The sequence below is a fragment of the Triticum urartu genome, chromosome 5 (assembly GCF_003073215.2).
Source record: "Triticum urartu cultivar G1812 chromosome 5, Tu2.1, whole genome shotgun sequence".
Lineage (NCBI taxonomy): Eukaryota > Viridiplantae > Streptophyta > Magnoliopsida > Poales > Poaceae > Triticum > Triticum urartu.
Window position 1 is genome coordinate 652074594 of NC_053026.1, and position 1557 is coordinate 652076150.

The following is a 1557-nucleotide window of genomic DNA, read 5'->3' on the forward strand; positions in this document are numbered from 1 at the left end:
ACATCACCATAGAATAGCTTTATATGGCTGTATACTCTGCATTACTTCTTTGAAGGGAAAACGTGTCTTAAATGGGCGTATATGCAGTAGTTTAATTAGCAGCAAGAGACCAGTTCAATTGGTTGGTTGGTTTCACTTGACTAAGTCTACAATTGCTAACGATTTCAGGCGCTGCTTGCTGCAGCTATATAAACTCATACATCCCTGCATGTTCAAACCATCACTCACGCCACAATCACAAACAGAAACACAGGAGAGAGAAAAAGATCAGATGGCATCCTCCTCTTCCTTCCTTCTCCTCGCTGTTCTTCTTGCCTTGGTCTCATGGCAGGCCACTGCCTCCGATCCTAGCCCCCTCCAGGACTTTTGTGTCGCCGACATGAATTCACCAGGTACTATCCGGTTCCTCATCATGTTCTCACCAAATAAATATGTTGAAATGAATTTCTGGAAATTATATGCAAGTCGAAACAACTTTGTAAGACCTAAGCTTACATTATAAATCTCTTCTATGTACCAGTACATGTCAATGGGTTTGTTTGCAAGAACCCAATGGAGGTCAACGTTGATGACTTCTTCAAGGCAGCCGCCCTCGACAAGCCTAGGGTGACCAACAAGGTTGGATCCAACGTCACTTTGATCAACGTCATGCAGATTGCTGGACTCAACACCCTCGGCATCTCAATTGCGCGCATTGACTATGCTCCCTTGGGTCAGAACCCACCACATACGCACCCTCGCGCCACTGAGATCCTCACGGTGCTCGAGGGGACACTGTATGTTGGCTTTGTTACATCCAACCAGCCCGCCCCAAACAGAAACAAGTTCCTCTCGAAGGTGCTCAACAAAGGTGATGTGTTCGTCTTCCCCGTGGGGCTCATCCACTTCCAATTCAACCCCAACCCCCACAAGCCTGCCGTTGCAATTGCCGCGCTCAGCAGCCAGAACCCAGGGGCTATCACAATTGCCAATGCGGTGTTTGGGTCAGACCCACAAATATCCGATGATGTTCTTGCCAAGGCGTTTCAGGTGGAAAAGAATACAATAGACTGGCTTCAGGCCCAGTTCTGGGAGAACAACCACAACTAAGTGAAACGGTTGGCTTATTACACGGAGGACCAGTGCGCAAATTAAGGACATGTTTGAGTTTGTAGATATGCATCCTAATCTATAAAATAAATGGAGCATATGTCATCCCATTGTTGTGTCTGTAATGAGTGAATGTATTTCTACCTTCTGAATAATTGACAATATCATTTTTAGCACACTGATATGATCTCATATGCGTTTTTGGTTCTAATGTTTCGTATTTCTCAATAAAAAATAAATATTTTAGGCTCTTTTTCCCTTGTTCCGAAACAAGAGATGACTAGGTCAAAAAAAGGAAACAATACACGATTATATGGTAATCCAGTATATGTTTGATGCTAGGGTTGAACACCTAGGATTATGTTGCAATACGTGCGAAGTATGCGATGGTTGGAGCCCGATTGTGCTCAGGACTTAAATGTGAAAGTTGAATGTGCAAAAGTAGCCTCCTAGAGTCATTGTTCTGCT

General features: G+C 44.2%; 1 protein-coding gene across 1 annotated transcript; it reads left to right on the forward strand.

Moving 5' to 3' along the window:
• The first annotated feature begins 200 nt into the window (after window positions 1–200).
• On the forward strand, window positions 201–1267 carry LOC125511604 (germin-like protein 8-11). The gene is made up of 2 exons (XM_048677023.1): window positions 201–392; window positions 521–1267. Exons 1-2 carry the CDS (start codon window positions 209–211, stop codon window positions 1087–1089), a joined length of 753 nt encoding a protein of 250 aa, XP_048532980.1. The 5' UTR covers window positions 201–208; the 3' UTR covers window positions 1090–1267.
• The last annotated feature ends 290 nt before the right edge of the window (window positions 1268–1557 follow it).